General features: G+C 39.2%; 1 protein-coding gene across 2 annotated transcripts in view; it reads left to right on the top strand.

The window, feature by feature from the left end:
* LOC137655883 (transmembrane protein 127-like) overlaps positions 1–15,774 on the top strand; it is an 82,279-nt gene extending 66,505 nt beyond the window's left edge. Inside the window, exons 5-6 of one of the 2 annotated variants that reach the window (XM_068390103.1) lie at positions 4,368–4,520; positions 15,468–15,774. In XM_068390103.1, coding sequence (XP_068246204.1) covers positions 4,368–4,520; positions 15,468–15,694 — 380 coding nt within the window. In that variant the 3' untranslated portion in view covers positions 15,695–15,774. The remainder of the gene's footprint in view (positions 1–4,367; positions 4,521–15,467) is intronic. The other variant, XM_068390104.1, reaches the window with a different exon arrangement.
* Positions 15,775–16,426: the final 652 nt, after the last annotated feature.

Here is a 16,426-nt window from a genome sequence, read left to right as displayed (position 1 = left end):
AACTTTTACAGTAAGAATATAAAATGGTCAGAAATAAATGAAGAACTGGATAAAGAATGGAAAAATGTATTTATAAGTGATAATATACAGGTAAATACGGATATACTGTACAAAATACTGGAGAAAATTGTTGAAAAATATGTACCGAAAAAAAACAATAAACAAAAGACGTGCATACCAAGAGACAGAAGGATCTTATTTCAGAAAATTAAAAAGTGGAAGAAAAATCTTGCAAAAGAAAAAAATGTGTGGAAAATGAGGGAGATAAAATGTAAGATAGAAAATGCAGAACAAAAGATTATACAGTCGAAAGAAAATGAAAAAAGGGACTTAGAAGAAAGGACACTTCAAAATATAAAAAGAAACCCCAAAGTACTTTACTCCTATGCAAAAAAGATGAATAAAAGGAGAATAGAAATAGGCCCTCTAAGAATTGAAGGACGGCTAACGAATGAAAAAAAGGAAATATGCAACATATTAGCAGAAAAATATAAGAGTGAGTTCACGCCAAGAATTGCGAATGAGAATAATGAAACAGAAATGAGAGAAGAAAATGTTGAATATCTAACGGATATAGATATTAATGAAGCAGATATTGTCACGGCTATAAACGAAATTAAAAATGGATCGGCAGCCGGACCAGATGGAGTTCCAGCGATTTTGTTAAAAAAAACTGCAAACACTATCGCGAAGCCACTTGCAATACTGCTAAGACAGAGTATAGATATGAGCGAGATATATGTTAAACATAAATTAGCTTATATAACCCCTATCTTCAAAAGTGGATCAAGACTAGAGGCAAGCAATTATAGACCTGTTAGTCTAACATCACATATTATGAAAGTGTATGAGAGGGTAATAAAAAAGAAAATAATGAACCATTTGGTCAAAAATAATTTGTTTAATATGGGTCAACACGGTTTCGTACCTGGAAAAAGTACACAGACCCAACTGATAGCTCACTATGAAAACATATACAATAATATGATATATGAAAAAGACACAGATGTGATCTATCTAGATTTTGCAAAAGCCTTTGACAAGGTAGACCATAACATATTGGAGAAAAAAATGAGAAAGCATAATATTGTGGGAAAGATAGGAAAATGGGTAAAAGAATTCCTGCAAAACAGAAAACAGATAGTGGTTGCAAATGACGAGAAATCAGATGAAGCCCAGGTAATATCTGGTGTGCCCCAAGGTACGGTATTAGCTGCACTGCTATTTGTTATTATGATCTCAGACATAGACTGTGATGTTGAAAACTCCGTAGTGAGAAGTTTCGCCGATGACACAAGAATAAGTAGAGAAATTACTTGTGATGAAGATAGGAACTCACTACAAAGAGATCTAAACAAAATATATGAATGGGCGGAGATAAATAGGATGGTATTTAACTCCGATAAATTTGAATCAATAAATTATGGAAACAGAGAAGGAATGGTGTATGCATACAAGGGACCTAATAATGAGACAATCACAAACAAGGAAGCAATTAAAGACCTTGGTGTAATTTTAAATAGGAATATGTTATGCAACGACCAAATAGCAACACTGTTGGCTAAATGTAAAGCAAAAATGGGAATGTTATTCAGACACTTTAAAACAAGAAAAGCTGAACACATGATTATGCTTTACAAAACTTATGTGCGTAGTACACTCGAGTACTGCAATGTGATATGGTACCCACACTACCAAAAGGATATTGCGCAAATAGAGAGTGTACAAAGGTCCTATACTGCTAGAATAGAAGAAGTTAAGGACCTTGATTACTGGGAAAGACTGCAATTTTTAAAACTATACAGTCTAGAAAGGAGAAGAGAACGCTACATGATAATACAAGCATGGAAGCAAATAGAAGGAATTGCTGAAAACATCATGGAGCTTAAAGTATCAGAGAGAGCAAGCCGAGGTAGATTAATAGTGCCAAAAAGCATTCCAGGTAAACTGAGAAAGGCGCACAGGACATTAATCCACTACGCACCAGCATCGATAATGCAGCGACTATTTAATGTGCTGCCAGCTCATCTAAGAAACATATCAGGAGTGAGCGTAGATGCGTTTAAAAATAAGCTCGATAAATACCTAAGATGCATCCCAGACCATCCAAGACTGGAAGATGCAAAATACACTGGAAGATGTATTAGCAACTCTCTGGTGGATATACGAGGTGCCTCACACTGAGGGACCTGGGGGAACCCAAACAAAAAATAAGGCAAATAAGGTAAGGCTCTCTCTCTCTCTCTCTCTTATTATAAAGTAAGTAAGCATGTATATCCGATGGTGTCAAATCTTGTCTATAGCTTGGGGCAGATGACTCGTTGTGAAGGGGTTAAGGACAGACCGTTAAAGATGTGAATCAAATTCTGTATCTCAAATAAAGGACATTTATTACAAGCTATTAGACTTGAATTCTAAGATTGATTGTCATGTCCTACAAGGTTTTACCCCAGTGACTACAATTATTTAGGTCAGGAGTCAAAATCACTATCCTCATTGGTATTTCAATATGGCATTCTTATTGTCATTTGTAGGGTCACTTACCAGTGGGCTTGGTTAAAATGATGATGGTGCTTTCCTTCCATTTATCAACAGCTTCAATGTAATATTAAGAATTTTTTTATCAGTTTTACTCCTGATTTTTTTAAATGTGTTATTGGTGCTTATCTTTTCTAATTTTCTCCCATCTGACTTCTAAGGATTTTTTCTACCTAGCAGCCTAGGTACCTCATTCCAAATTATGATTTTAAGCAATGTTAGAGTTGGACATATGGTGAACCATGTCATTTAAAAAGAATCAATAGCAACATTACTTTTACCTTAGTTCAACTTCCTACACTTTTGTTCTGTAGTTGTTTGACTGTAGAATTGGCACTTGCCACAGATGGACTCTTCTAAACCATAGGGGATGGCCTAATCAAAATGAGCGAGAGGTTTACTAAACTGAACCATGGAATTTGCTCAGCTCTATGGATAAACTTAATAGTATATATTTTATTACTGTATAGAAAACAATCAAGTGAGCACACATAAGTAGGGCTAACGTAACTGCTAGCACCATTAAGTCTCCTGAAGTGCAAGGACTACAATGTCCTGAGGAAAGAGCATCTTGTTAAGGCAGGATTATGTTAGATACAATTGACCTTCATGTCCCACTCTGCTTATGACCAGTCTGCATCTTGCAACTGAGTTTCCAACATAAAACTGCATGCCAGCTTGTGATTACTCCTAGAATAGCAATCACTATTCAGTGTCACAGCGCTGCCTATCGTGTAGGTTACATACAGGTTTCCGGAAACCTTCTTCTTAGGCCTGTTGTAGCCGCCCAACAAATGATTTACAGCCTCAACCAGATTGATCTGAATCTAGATAATGTGTGTGTAAATGGCAAATACATTTCTCTCTTTCCCTTCTAGTAATTTCATATTGAGGGGAGACTTTCAGGTTACAGTACAGTACTTTGATTTAACCTAGAAGGATGACACCTCTAGTTCTTGCCTCTCTCCTATAGGACCAAGAAAAGATTCCTGGAGACTGGCCTAGTCATGAAGGTTTCTCATGGTCAGCTTAGGTAGGGTTTCTCCCTCCGTCCAATTGGGAGTCTGGTATTTAAAAGACAAGGGTTTGTATTCATGTCCAAGTAAATCACTCTTAAAGTACAGTAATTTGTATTTTTCCTAACTATGCAAATGTGAGTCATTTAAAGGTTTACTGCCCAGATTTTCCCACGTAAGCCGATTCCCCATTGTGATCCCCCAGCTATAGGGGCTTGCATAGTGGTGAGATGGGCAGTAAATCTTTAAAAGAACTCTGGTTTGGATAGTGGGGAAAAATACAGATATTGTGATTTGCTCTAACACTAACACAGACTCCTCTTTTGAATAAGAGACTCACATTTAGGAGGGGGAGACCTTACTTAAGATGACTGCATGAAACTGCTAGGACTAACCCACTTTTCTGGTATCTATTCTCAGTACTATAGGAAGGAAACAAAAACTAGGTATAGCTCTGCACAGGCTTCCCCCTTGAAAGGGGATAATCTTTGGAAATGGAAGGTCGTATCTTTCTATGCTAAAATAAAGTAACAGATTCATTCAGTCTAACCATCTCACTCCTCTCGAAGAGTAGACGGAGTAACTTGTACCACACACAACCCCCCTCCGGGAGAACGGCTTAACCTCCTCTCCTATTCTTGCACATGTTTTTGTTTACCCAGCCAGGATGATGCTGTTGTTTACTCTTATTAAAAGGATTCCAGTTTGTATATTTAGGAAAAGCTCAAGTTATTTAAAATTTGTGATTAAATATAATTAAATATAATGGACTATTATATTTTTGGTTGTACACTACTTTCTTCCTGATTACAGTTTTGGTGTGTGTGGTATGCATAGGTGTATGTTACTACATTACAACATTAATGGAAACACAGCAAGAAACTACAAAGCCAGTTATTGGACCCTTGGCATTTGCTAGGGTACATGTGAAGCTGGACGTTGGCTTCTATCTACTTATATTTGCAGGTAATATTGAATTTTTTTTTAAACTTTAGATGTTCCTACACAAATACAAACTGGTGTTCTTTACTATACAGCAGTTAAAACTTTTACTTAAATGAAAGCAACTGACAGGTAGTCACCCTGCCGGCAGTGGTGAGGCCAGGCAACTGCCTCCCCTGTAGCTCACTGTAACCTCACTTGGATTTTAGCTATGAGAGAGTACACTTGTTCCTCTCTGCTCTAAACTTTGGCAGTTTTTGCTTTGGAATTTGTCTGAAATATTCTTTAAAATTTCTTTCTCTTTCCAGTCTTGCATGTGTGTGTTTCCATCTCCTCATTATGCATATTTGACCACAGTTTAGGACTCTTACCAACACTTGTTTGTTGATAGTCCTTAGATTACATCCCTGCCTGGCAATCACTGGACCAGAAAGTCAGTCCTTCAAAGGGAAGTAGTTCTGGGGGAAAGATAGGATCCCCTCTCCTTAGGGGTTCTACAGATTGCTCGCAACCTCTTCCCCTTTTCTATCCAATCATGAAAGAAGAATTTGAAAGTTAAAGGTTGGGAGTTTTTCTTGTTTCTTTTTGGATGGGAGAGACTTCCTCCTGAAGGAATTTTTTCTATTTTCATTTTGATGTGACAAATTGAAGAGAGGATCCTGAACCACAAATTGACCAACCTGGAGAGTTCCTTTGGGACTCTTTAGGTTCCTCTGCATGGTTTCAGGATAGTTTAGCATCTATGGGCACTAGCAGTCACTCCTGCCCATGGAAGTTTCCCGGACACTTTGGGTTCTCAATGCTGCCCTTTTGTTCACAGTATGGGGCTACACATCTGCACTGGTGCATACAGAACATCTCCCATGGATAGTCTGTATGTGGAATCTGGCATGCCTCCCCTTTCCATTCTCAGAGGAGGTGAGTTTGAGGTTTTTAGCTAGGTCCCTGACTATGCAAAACAAACCTAACAGTAAATGTGTTAAGGCTCCTTTATATTGAGCTCCTAACTGATCAAGAGTGCCTAAGCCTTTGGAAGTACAGCTGAAAATGATGCCAGAGAAGTAGGTTTGTTAATGGCAGAGGTAGGATGTCCCAAGTCTCCCCTTTGGTGTAATTTACCTGTTGAAGTATGTTTTACGGCAGGAGGGAAAAATACCTTACCTAGTAAGGTAATGAAAATGAGTTTTTAAATCATGCTGCTTAACTTCATTTGAAATGTTTTTATTGATGGTTCCAAATTGGTTGCAGGAGTTGGAAGTGCAGTTGTGGTGGCAGATATTATTATTAGAAAGAAACTTCCATCCTAGTGTTCAGTATTTACTGCCTAGCTATATGCAGTAATTCTCATAGTCCGAAATTTTTAAAAAGGGTAATGAAAATAGTTTTTATACAGTTTTTATGGATTACAATAATGTTTTACTCTCAGTTGGTAGAAGGTTGGCCACGGCAGCAGCCACCCGTTGAGATACTACCGCTAGAGTTATGTGGTCCTTTGACTGGCTAGCCAGTACTGCATTGGCTCCTTCTCTCTAGTTACGGTTCACTTTCCCTTTGCCTACACATACATCGAATAGTCTGGCCTATTCTTTACAGATTCTCATCTGTCATTCACCTGACAACTCTGAGATTACCAAACAATTAATTTTCACCCAAAGGGTTAACTACTGAACTGTAATTGTCCAGTGGCTGCCTTCCTCTTGGTAAGGGTAGAAGAGACTCTTTAGCTAATGGTAAGCAGCTCTTCTAGAAGAAGGACACTCCAAAATCAAACCATTGTTCTCTAGTCTTGGGTAGTGCCATAGCCTCTGTACCATGGTCTTCCACTGTCTTGGATTAGAGTTCTCTTGCTTGAGGGTACACTCGGGCACACTATTCTATCTCGTTTCTTTTGTTTTGTCAAAGTTTTCATAGTTTATATAGGAAATATTTATTTAAATGTCATTGTTCTTAAAATATATTGTTTTTCCTTGTTTCCTTTCCTCATTGGGCTATTTTCCCTGTTGGGGCCCCTGGCCTTATAGCATCTTGCTTTTCCAACTAGGGTTGTAGCTTAGCAAGTAATAATAATAATAATAATAATAATAATAATAATATAATAATAATAATGATAATAATAATAATAATAAACAAATTATGGCAGCCCATCATGTAGTACAAGAGGTGCAGGACTGGTTAGTACTTCTGAAGTCTAGGAAGAATATCAGTGCTCACTTCTGTTGGGTCCTGGCCCACGTTGGGATGGATGGGAATGAATGAGTAGATAAGGCAGGTAAGGAAGCTTCAGGGCTACTTAACCTGTACCCCATAAATATTCCTCACAAGGACCTTAAAAGTAAAATACATTTTCACTGTAATAGTAAGTGGTAGGCTCAATGGTCTGACTGGACCACCAATACAAAATTGAAGTGAATCCACCCTTCAGTGGAGAAACAGTCATGTAATTCTACAAGTAGGAGGGATAAAATAACTCTAACTAGGTTGTGTATTGGCCATACACATGCAACACACAATTATTTATTGAAGAATGCAGAAAGGAGACAGATGCCTCTTTGTAATACCTGTCAAGTGACAATTGATATATATTTTAGTCGATTGTCCTCTTTTTATCTTCAGAGGAGGACACATGTACTCCAGGACAAACCTTTAAGATGTACTGGGTGAAAACTGTGATACCAAGCACTTGAAAAAAATTATACCAATTATTGAATTATACCACAAGCTTTAATTTATTTATTTTTTAATCCTTCTAATCTCTTCTTATTTCACACTTAAATGTTATTGTATTTAAGTTGTGTGATCAGTTTTATAGGTTAAAATGATACCAAATCTTATGTGTATGGTTACGATTGATTAATCTGCATTATATAACGTTGAATGGCCTTTGATGCCACAGTACTTGGCTTAAGGCCTAAATTTTACATTCAATTCAATTTAATTCTTGGAGGACCAAGTGGACAAGAACTTCAAAGACTTTCTTTCCTCAAGGACCCTCTCGGCTGCAGCTCCAAGCTTCATCCTTTTAGAGGTCCTTCTCCATAGCTCTTCTGCTCCTCAGAGCATGTTCTCAAGGTTGCTTGTCTTCCTTGTTTGATCTTTCCTCTTTGGAGGAAGATTTTTGATGCTGCTGGCATCCTTCATCTTGATCTTCAGGGACATACTAGATCTGGTAAGTAACTTTGTTTTTCATATACAGTCCTGTCATCGTCCTTCAGGGTATCCTCGGAGGAGGATCTTCGACTTGCAAGGAACTTCCCCCGAACCTGTAGACCTACAACTACTTTGAGGACCTTCTCACAAGGCAGTACCTTAAAGGGGCTGCTCTCCTGATTTTTTAACATATTTTTCAATCAACGAAAATGAGTAAATTCGCCCAAAAGTTATCCATGGCATCCTCTCTATCATGGTGACAAGTTGTACAGTAAAATATTAAGAAACCACAGAGATATGACAAATTTAAAAGCCATCCCCCCCTCGTTTCTTCGAGGTCAGGGCAGTATGGCCCGTAGATTTGATCATTGTCTGTCCTTTACGTTAGTTATTTTTTTTAATCACTAAATTTATCTTTAAATTATATTTATTTGATTTATTATACATCTGGCAGTGATGTAGTCTATCTTGGGTCCCTCACTCTGTTACAGCAAGACAAAGTTGACTTGAAGTTTAGTCTGTGCTCTCTCGTTGATGTATATTCATTGCCGTTTAGCACTCTGTGTTTCACCGTTTATTCACGGTTTTATCACGTTTTAAAGTAATTCATAATGTGAATTAACATTATGTATTTTACCCCTTTCATACATTTCTTGCATGCAACAAGTGCCTTATGTTAACCCCCGGGCGAGTAAAAAAAACAAAAGTTTACCTTCAATGCTGTACTCTCAGTTTCACCTTTTTCCCATTCAAACAATAATAACTTTCTTTCTTATTTTAAAGGAAATTTTGAAGATAAATGTATAATTTTAAAAAAGAAGAAAAGTTCATTTTGTTTTAGGAAATACATTTGTTATAAATGAAATTTGGGACTAAGGAGTTTAGAATTTAACTTTTTGTTGAAGAAAAGTAAAATATTCATATATTTTTGTTTCTTGACTATTATTGAAAAAATGGTTCCTAGAGATTTTTCCCCTTATTATATCCTTTCTTTCGAAGTAAGTTCCATTGCTACAGCTTTAGAAATAAAGTATAGAATCAAGTTTATTTTTTTTTTTTCATCCATATAGTTAATACAAATCTTCCAATCAGTTTGAAATTTTCAGAAAAAGATTACCTTATCTATATATTGTATAAAAGCTTTTTGGATTATTTTGAATTCTGATAAGAAATTCATATATGGTGGTTTCCCCCTTTTAAGAAGGGCCTCTTCCAGAGCATTGCTCCTCCGAGTAATGCTCACATTTCTTGTCAACCTTGTCCTGATCCTTCCTCTTCCCAGGTACGATTGCAGAGGCTTCTGGCATATGTTATCCTGAGTTTCATGGAACTTCTAGATCTGTTACAACTTCAAGGACCTTCTCTTCAGACATCGTCCTTGGGAAGGTCCTCCTCCAGAGCTCTTTTGCTCCTCAGTGTGTGGTCACAAAGTTGACATGCAACCTTGTCCTGATCTTTTCTCTTCGGGGGAGGATCACTGATGCCTCTGGCATCCATCATCCTGAGTTCCATTGAACTTCAGAGAACTTAAAGATCTGTCACAATTTTTAGAATCTTCTCTTCCGGCATCATCTTAAAGGAGGTCCTCCTCCAGACCAGTCTTGCTCCTTGGATTATGCCTACAAGGTTGCTTGTCTACCTTGTCCTGATCCTTTCTATTGGGGAGAGGAGGATCACTGATGCATCTGGCATCCTCTACCCTGAGTTTCATGGAACTTCTAGATTTGATACAACCTCAAGGATCTCTTCAGGCATCCGACTCCAGAGTACTCTTCCTCCTCGGAGCATGCTACCAGCAATCTTATCCTGATTCTTCCTCTTCAGAGGAGGATCATTGACATCTGCAGTGAGGCTACAAAAACTGTGATTTGTCTCTTCCAAGATTGTAGCTTTCCACTAAGAACAGTCCCTCAAAGGGAAGGAAGGTGATTTCAATAAATTTGTTCGGTTTGCCACTCGCCCCATTCTTAGAAGGAGACTTGAGGTACAATAATCGTCTCGGGCATCAACAAGGGTCATCATTCTCTCATCCCATTACTCTTGGCAGATGTCTTGATCATAGAGGGAACTAGGAAGCTAGGCCTAGTTACGAGATCCGCTTCCTTTTTTATCAGCAAAGATAAGCGGCGTTGGGTCTGGTCAGTACTTGGATTAGTGACTGCTAGGAAACACCAGATGCAGTTGGCATCAATTAGTTGACTTTTGGTCAAACACATTCGTATCCAACGCTGTGATCACTTGGATCTCATCAGATTACATCTTCAAAACATCGCCGACTCGTTTGGAGAACCTCAGCTCCGGGATTCCGTGTTCCACCAATCTCTAGGCTATTTGAATCTAGTGGAAATTCTCAATATCCCCAGTCGATGCCTTCTATCGCAATCTGACCTTTGCCAGATGCAGTTGGCAAAACTGGTCCTCTTTTCGAAATAGGCCTCCAAACCTTGCTAAAGAACATCACCCCTAACAGCCTTTTCAATATAAAGAGTGCCACAGCTTTTTGGCACTACCTTCCTTTTTACAGACTCGTAGCTATTTTGAGGCCAATGATCCATGAAAAAGAGGGGGGGAACAGTCCGTTAGTGGCATCTCCATTGGGGAGTCACCAATATCTCAAAGAAAGGAGATAGCAAAATAGCTATGGTCTCTTCATTCTGTCGTCCGCCTGTTTCATCCAACAGCCTTGGCAGAGACCCACATCAGAGATTATCGACTTTGGCAGTCCTCTTGGGAAATCCAAACTATGATAAAGAAAACATTGCCTTAAGCTTCTTATTTCAGACTTCTGTCGGTGAAGTTTGGTTCTTAGAAAACTGGATGCCAGTTAGACTGAATTTACTTCATCGAGCTTCCTAGTCGGGGTCATTTCCAACCTGGAGGCCACACCCATGAGCGACCAAGGCATTTAGGCCTTGTGAGGACGAGTATCTATCAATGGAGGAATTTTAAGACTTTTAACATCACACCTTCAGGAATACCTACAGTTTGTCAGGACTTACTATTACTTACTAAGACATATCCCAATCATTTTTACAGAGGCCTTTCCAGTAGTCTCGTGTAGGCTTTCATCCTTTAGACAAATTCCAATAAAGAATGAGATATCCCTCTCTTTATCGCCATAACAAACAGCTCTAGCCAAACCAGATTTTTTACCTCCGCATAAATTAACAAAGTCATTTCTTTGGCCATAGTAGCTCTTGGGTATAAGAGCAATTCAATCCAGGGGGTGGATCGTATCTTAAGCTATCCTGGCATAGGGACTGGGTTTGCAATGGACAGGCAGGCCATTTAAACCCTTTTACCTCCAAGCTATTTGGAACTTTCCAACCCTTAACCGCCAGGCATTTTTTTTTTTCAATCACATTTTGCAATATATTTTTTATTAAATTGCTCTAACAGCCTTAATTTTCATCATAGAGAGGTCAGGTTGGTCTCATTCTTTTGGAAAATGCCTGAAGTTTCTCATAAAGTTATTAAAATATGCAAAAAAAATGTATAAAGCAGTTTTTTGCAAGGACGTACCGGTGTGTCCATGGGGTAAAGGGTTGAGTTTTGTGAAACGTACCAGTACGTCCTTTGGGGGTTAAAGGGTTAAGAGCAGGGTCCGTAAGAGACATTTAACAGGGGTTAACGATCATCCTTCAGAAGGAATAACTCAGCTGGTGTAACCTCAGGAAGTTATGCTCCTGATTGTTCGAGCACAAAACTATTTTTTTCTCCTTATCACCCACCAAACTATGACATCTTGACCATTTGAAAGTTCAAGTATTGGCTTGGCATTATACAGCTCCGGATTATTCTTTTATCCAAAATTGTTGAAAGACTCTCAGGTAACCAGCTACTTTTCAGTCATACCTATACCATTGTCAGTCTGGCATTCAAGAGCTCTGTCCATCAGTTTGAAATCCTCATGTCATTTTCTTTTCATCTCCATGCTGCCTCAGAGGTGAACACTTGACAAGGCGCAAGTCGTTTTATGCCTGAACAGGATGCTCAAGGCTGTGAGAAAACGTTACGTGGAGCGACCCACACCTTTTGCTCAAATGTGTGTTCTGAGAGACTAACACCTTTTCACAATCGTGTGGGACTGCCTTACGGTCTGGTTACATGGATCGGTAAAATCCTCTAGCTTTTAGAGGAAGATCCCTGTCTTCTCATGGCAAATGCAATGAATCGCACACGGTGCGTAATTTTGCCACAAGCATAGACAAGCTAGGGATACTCCTGCAGTCTCAGACATCAGTAGAGAGATATTTCTCGGGGTGTCGAATCAGCTTGCGTATGCGTTGGGGGTCTTCCTAGCAAGAAGAGGCAAAGTTCAAAGCCAGCCTTGAAAAGGTTTTCTATAGGCATGGACTACATGCAATGAGTTCTTGCCCCACAGCGAGGGAGGGGAGCCAAGACTTTAATACTTGGGGTGACGTGAGTAATGGTTCTTCTACACTAGTGGTACCGAAGTCAGAACGGTTATCCTGAACAAGAAAGACCATCCCCAAGAATTGCCAACTTCGGGAGATGAGGATGAATCTCTTCCTCCTGTACAGCAGTTATTGCGGGTCAGAAACTAGGATCTATCAACATCCATATCCTGGTTCTCTGTGTCTGATCATGGAATGGCAGGAAGTTATCATTGGACTGATTCACTACTTAGAATCCGGAACTACAATTCTCTCCTCTGAATGAACTCAAATCAAGAGCATTCAAGCTTAACTGAGCAGACACTATCCATTGTCCTAAAATCTCTTGGCAACCAGTTTTACAGGCAGGGAAACATCAATAGCCTGTGTCTTATTCCTGCAGGAGGTAACCCACATGTTTCTTCTTCAGGACCTGTTGTAGCTGCACTGCCAGGAGGGTTAACTACCTTCCGGTTGGTTATACCCTCTTAAAAGTTTAATTGCTGTATTCTAGCTTCACTGTTATCCTTTTTTATCATAAGAACTAGTTTATATAGTTAGGAAAATTAAAGTTATTTAAAAAATTTGTCATGTTTTACAGCATACAGTGGAACCTCTACATATGATTGCCTTTACATACGATTGTTCCAACATCTGCATAAAATTCGATCGAATTTTTGTCTCGACACCCTATGTCATGCTCCAACATCCAATGTAGACCATACGCGGTCATAGTTTCTTCTTTACGCCAGTAGACGGCAGCACGTTGGAGGGACGCCAGTGAGTGTCACATCGGTCAGTTCTCTGTTCTCGTGCGCATCGTGTGGTTGTACCCTGTTCGGTCCTTTATTAGCAGTGTTTATTATCTTCCTTTTTTCAAGTTTTATTCTTGATTTTACATATAATCATGGGTCCTAAGAAGCTTAGTTTTGGTACAGGTATTAGTAGTGGTGAGAAAAGGGAGAAGGCAATGCTTTTATTAGAACTTAAGCAAGAAATTATAGAAAAACATGAGAGCGGTGTCTGTGAGTGATCTGGCTAAACAATATGGCCGGAATATGTCTACGATCTTGACGATCATCAAGCAGAAGGCAGCCATTAAAACAGTCAAACCATCGAAGGGGATCACCATTATTTCAAAATGTTGCAGCCCTACCCTGGAAGAGATTGAACGCTTTTTGTTAATATGGATAAAGGACAAAGAGATTGTTGGTGATACGATCACTGAAACGATCTTTTGTGAGAAGGCCAGCGCTATCGATAAATAGTTCGAGAAATGTAAGAGATGGACGGGTTCATTCAGTTGTTCGGCATGGAGAGGCTTCAAGTTTGGACACCAAGGCTGCTAGCGATTTTATTAAGAAGCTCAAAAAGATCGTGGAGGACGAAGGCTACGTAGAGCAGCAAGTTTTCAATTGTGATGAAAGCGATCTGTTTTGGAAAAACATGCCTAGTCGAACATACATCACTGCTGAAGAAAAGAAAGTGCCTGGACATAAGCCTATGAAGGATCGGTTTACTCTTTCCCTATGTACCAACGCCAGCAGTGACTGCAAAATAAAAGCCGTTATTGGTTTATCATTCCGAAAACCTTAGGGCATTTAAGGCACATAGAGTCAATAAGACATGCTGCATGTTTTCTGGCATGTTAATTCTAAGGCTTGGGTTACTAGGCACTTCTTTGTTGAATGGATAAACCAGGTTTTCAGCCCTGCTGTCAAGAAGTACCTAAGGAATTTGCCTTTAAAGTGCTTGCTTTGCTTGGTTAATACTCCCGCTCACCCCCCAGGACTCTTAGATGATATCATCAACCAGTTCAAGTTCATCAGAGTGCTGTATGTTCCACCAAACATCACCCCTATCCTCCAGCCCATGGACCAGCAAGTCATCTCTAATTTTAAGAAGCTCCACCCCAAGCACTTATTTAAGCAATGCTTTAATGTTATGCAAAGCACCAATTTATGCGTGAATTTTGGAGGAGCCATTTGAATATGCACTGCTTGAAGATCATAGATCAGGCTTGGGAGGGAGTAACACGACAGACACTGAATTCAGTTTGGGAGAAGCTTTGGCCTGATGTTGTTTCTCCCAGAGATTTTGAAGGTTTTGGCCCCGAACCTGTGCTTGCTGTAGAGGAAGACGTAAAAGAGATTGTATCCCTTGGCAAGTCCATGGGTCTAGATGTCGATGAAGATGACATCACCTAACTCGTCAAGGAGCATCATGAAGAGCTCACCACTGAGGAACTCAAGGGGCTGCATGCCATGCAGAATGAGGAGTTCCAAGCACAGTTAAGTAAGTCAGAGGACATCGAGGAGGTAGAGCACATCTTAAGTTTCTCTGCAATAAAAGAGATGTTAGCATATCATCAACATGTGGTTGACTTCATTGATAAGTATCACCCACAGAAACTTTAGGTTTTCCGAGTAGTTTCGCAACATGATGATGTCTGCTTAACCTATTTCAGAAAAATTCTGAAAAGCAGCCGTACCAAGCATCTTTCTCTCAATAGTTTCCTTAAAAAAATCTATGAAGCGGCCTAGTGATCGTGATGAAGGGGGAGAAAGTAAAGCAAAGAAAACTAAAATTGAAGTGAGTGAAAATCAAAAATCAAAAAGAAAATGTAAAAAATATAGAAAATATAAAAATTAAAATAAATAAGCTAAGTTAGGTTAAAGTTCACATAGTAATAACTATGCCTTAGAAATGGTGCTAGAGAGGCATTTCATGGAGCGACACAAGTCGAGCCCAGAGACACCTTTTTTATTTACTATTTCTTTATAATTAATCTTTTTTACATCTCTATTATATAATGCATTTTTATTATTGCCATGTGTAATTATGTGTAGTAATTTATGAAGGAGTTGTCATAGGTTTTTGGACTGTAGAATGAATTATACAAATTACAGTACAGTGCATTCTTATGGGAATATTAGCTCCAACATACAATCATTTTAACATGTGAACTAGGTCCCGGAACGAATTAAGACCGTATGTAGAGGTTCCACTATATTTGGTTGTGCCAAATTTCTTCAATTTACCATTGTTTTGTACTTTGCGGTATAAAATCTTGCAAAAGATGGTTGCTAAGATGCACTTTTGTTCTTTGAAATAGGTTCAGCACAAGTATTTCCCATGTTAAAGAAGTCATGTCAAGGTACCGATACTCTAAAATCTTAATATTCCATCTGCTTAGTTATATATACTTTTAAGTCATTATAAACATTTTATAGAAAATTTTAACTCATTGATGCCTTATTCATACAGTGTGGTATGAAAGTGATGAATATTGCTGTCCTGTGGAATCCAAATAAATTTAAGATCTAAAGCTTAAGAGTAGTTTTGGTTAACAAGTCAATTATAGACATCATGCAGTGAAAAAATAAAAATATTTTTTGAACATCATTAACTCATATTTTTTCCTTAGGTGCGTTATCAGTTTCTGCTGTCGGGATTAGTTGGCTTCGACCATCTCACATCTTTCAAGAAGGTGACAGTGCTCCTTTAGTGGAAGAATGGGGAGGCCTTGAGGGTCTTGAAACATTCTCTATTCCTCCTGGTGGGGGTCCAATGGTTCCCCACATCCCGTATATGCACAACGTCGAACCTCCACCACCAGTCGAAGGGCATCCCCCACCGCCATATACTCCCTAAAAGAGTCACAAATGTTACCTAAGATATTTTATTAATATTAAATATTATTGTAGATTCCAGATAAAAAGTAAAGAAAAGAATGCTAGTATTAATTTCTTTTTAGAAAAAAATGGAAAGGTTATTTGTTCCGACAGATACAAACCTTCGCTATTTATAGGGTATTACTTTCGCTAACACCGAAAACCAGCCAAGACAATTTTAGTGAGGAATAATTACCCCATCCGCTAGTTAGCGGGAAGGGGTTAGGGTAGACTGGCTACCCCACTCACTCTCACCTGTCGGTTGAGTAACCACTTTTACTTGACTTTATTACTATTCCTTTTTCTTTTGTGTATCGGTGTGTGTTTGGTTATTGTCCCGCTATGCGGACATGTCCAAGTATTTAAGGCCGCTGCTGCGGTACCTTCTTGTTGTCCATGCAGACGGACCCACACCTTTTATGCCCGGCTTGCCGGGGAACTCAGTATTCGCGGGACAACACCTGTTCCGAGTGTAGGGAGTGGCCTGCTTCCGAGTGGGAGAGGTTTACACGTAAGAAGAAGGAAGTCTAAATGTGAATCTTCGCTTTCGGGGTCTTCCTCGAAATCGAAGAAATCGCGAGCTTCTGCTTCCTCTACACCCAAATCTCTGCCCGAAGGTAATCCTCGACCAGGCCCTTCCGGGGCACGGTCAAGCAGTAGCGCAGGGCCTGTGTCTCCAAGTCAGCCCTTTGGGATAGGTGAAGGTGGTAGC

The sequence above is a fragment of the Palaemon carinicauda genome, chromosome 16 (genome assembly GCF_036898095.1).
Source record: "Palaemon carinicauda isolate YSFRI2023 chromosome 16, ASM3689809v2, whole genome shotgun sequence".
NCBI lineage: Eukaryota > Metazoa > Arthropoda > Malacostraca > Decapoda > Palaemonidae > Palaemon > Palaemon carinicauda.
This window is presented reverse-complemented; position numbering and strand designations above follow the sequence as displayed.